This window comes from Capsicum annuum, chromosome 6, assembly GCF_002878395.1.
Source record: "Capsicum annuum cultivar UCD-10X-F1 chromosome 6, UCD10Xv1.1, whole genome shotgun sequence".
Taxonomy (NCBI): Eukaryota; Viridiplantae; Streptophyta; class Magnoliopsida; order Solanales; family Solanaceae; genus Capsicum; species Capsicum annuum.
Genome location: NC_061116.1, coordinates 52,031,572 through 52,034,017, shown reverse-complemented (window position 1 = coordinate 52,034,017; position 2,446 = coordinate 52,031,572). Strand labels below are relative to the sequence as shown.

General features: G+C 35.2%; 1 protein-coding gene across 1 annotated transcript in view; it reads right to left on the bottom strand.

The window, feature by feature from the left end:
* Positions 1–1,597: 1,597 nt before the first annotated feature.
* LOC124899486 (chaperonin 60 subunit beta 4, chloroplastic-like) overlaps positions 1,598–2,446 on the bottom strand; it is a 5,292-nt gene continuing 4,443 nt past the window's right edge. Inside the window, exons 3-4 of the mRNA XM_047414379.1 lie at positions 1,918–1,995; positions 1,598–1,681 (exon numbers count right to left, since the gene is read on the bottom strand). Of these exons, the coding sequence (XP_047270335.1) occupies positions 1,598–1,681; positions 1,918–1,995 (162 nt within the window). The remainder of the gene's footprint in view (positions 1,682–1,917; positions 1,996–2,446) is intronic.

Here is a 2,446-nt window from a genome sequence, read left to right as displayed (position 1 = left end):
AGTCTATGACATAAGATAAAAAGATCCTGAAATGTATGCCTTCCGAAGTTTGAAAACTTACCACTTTAAAGTCAACACATGATCCGCTCGAATACCTGGTCACTGGGCAGAAAAAGAAGAAGAAGCTCTGGCCCCTGTGTCATCTGGAGATGACAGTGTCCGAAGACGTTAGCGGTTGGAGCGCTTGCATGTAACTCAAGGATAAGGATAAAATAGTGTCATCATTCAAAACCCAATCAAACCATCACATACAATAACATTTATATACATAGGCATATATGTAGATATATAGATACACAAAGTGCCAAAAAGGGAAGGAAGCTTAGCATGCATTTTGAAGCACCTTAGCATGCATTTTGAAGCACCCAATCATGATACATGAGGTGGAGTACTCTAACCTTCCACTTATGTAGATTTGGAAGTTTGAACTTCCCAATTATATCAACCAAGAGGACTCTAACCTCAAGTCGTCTTAATAAGCAAGTGGACTCTAATCACAAGTCATTTTATTAAGTAAGTGGACTCTAACCACAAGTCGTTTTATTAGACAAGTGGACTCTAACCACAAGCCATCTTATTAAGCAAGTGGACTTTAACCACAAATCGTTTTTTTAAGCAAGTGGACTCTAACCACAAGCCATCATGTCCATTACTAGTCGATATTGAGACTCTAACCCTTTGTCCATGCATTCACATCTACTTAATTCAATATTCAAAGACTCTAACCCACTTAGCCAATTCAAACCTTCAAGGCAACACTTCAATGCCATACATAACCATAAGGTCTTCATGAACCATTTATCAATCAATCACTTTGATAGGCCAATGCCTTAGCTTCAAGCACTATTCAAGTCAAATTGGGGTCATCAAGACCTTTACCAAACCATTAATTCTTCATTAGCATTCTTACACCAAACTTTAGTTCAATCGCAATTCAATTTCATATTTAGGGACTCAAACCCCTCCCTACAAAAAAGCGGTCAAATTGCGGGGGTTAATTATAATTTCGGCAGTTTTCAAAACTCCCACAATACGAAACGTCACAAATAATTTGCGGCGATTTTTTTTCGACCCCCATAATTAATTTGCGGCGGCTATTTTACGGCAGTTACGAACCCCGTAATTAATTTGCGGCGGTTATTATTGACCCTCGTTTTTCTAAATTTAATTCTTTTTTATAATAAATTTTTATTTAAACTTGCGGGGATTAAAATCTCCGCAGTTATTTTATCATTTTTTTTAAATTTAGTAGGATCCATCAATTTTCAATAACTAATTATAGATTCTAATTTTAGTTCAAATTAAATTGTTCCTTTAGGCATAACCTACAATCCAATATTTGTTCAATTCATATATCATTAATACAACACGAGTAATTAAATATTGTAATTGACAAAAATATCAAAAATACATTGAACATTAAACTTCAAAATTAAATTTTCAACGGTAACATCTTCAAACTCCAAATTTTCAACATTAACTAGTATCTTCAAACTTCAAAATCAAATTTAAACACAAAACCTTCAATATTCTAAGATTTACTCCAACTACACAATTACATCATCATAATTTAATATCTAAGACAAATGCAACGAAATCAAAAAATGTCAGTAGGATCATTATCATCACGTGATCTCCTTGCATCCATGGGCAAAATGGGTCCACTAGCCGCATCACTTGGCTACATATAAATATAGTATAAAATCAATCAATAAACTTTCACTCCTTATTACAAACAAGAAGTTATAGTGAACATCATGGCACATTTCTTAGATGCACATTTTTCTCTTTCACATCAGTTAAGTTCTTGGTGCACACAAGATGTCTCTATATGACTCTCAGTTCTTCTCAATAACAGATTTTCTGGGATAAAAGAGAAGACACTAGTTCTGGGATAAAAGAGAAGGCACTAGTTACCTGAATGATGCCAATTCCACTGGATAATCTCACAATTGTTTCATTCAAGATTGTCTTTTGGAATTTTTCTTCTGTGTTCTGCAAAAATAAAATGACAATCAACTAAAGAGATGTTCTGGAGAATCATTTGTGTTTGTGGAGGAGAATTTGGATAAAATCTATTCGTTAAGAGAGTGTTATCCATTCGTTGTTCACACAACTGTTCGGAGTAAGTGATTCTCTCTATGACATAATCTTCTTAGGCCTTTAGCATATCAACAACAATAACAAACCCAGTGTATTCCCACCTAGTGGGGTCTGGGGGGGTAAGATGTACGCAGTCCATACCTCTACCTCTGATGAAGTAGAAAGGCTATTTCCGATAGACCCCCGGCTCAAGACACGAGATACCACACAAACACATAGTAAAGCACAAAAGCAGATTACATATCATAAATACGGCACCCATAAGTAATATAAAACAGAGAAAGCAAAGGAAAGCACACAGATTCGTAATAAAACATGGAACACGGAAGACAGAATCATAACA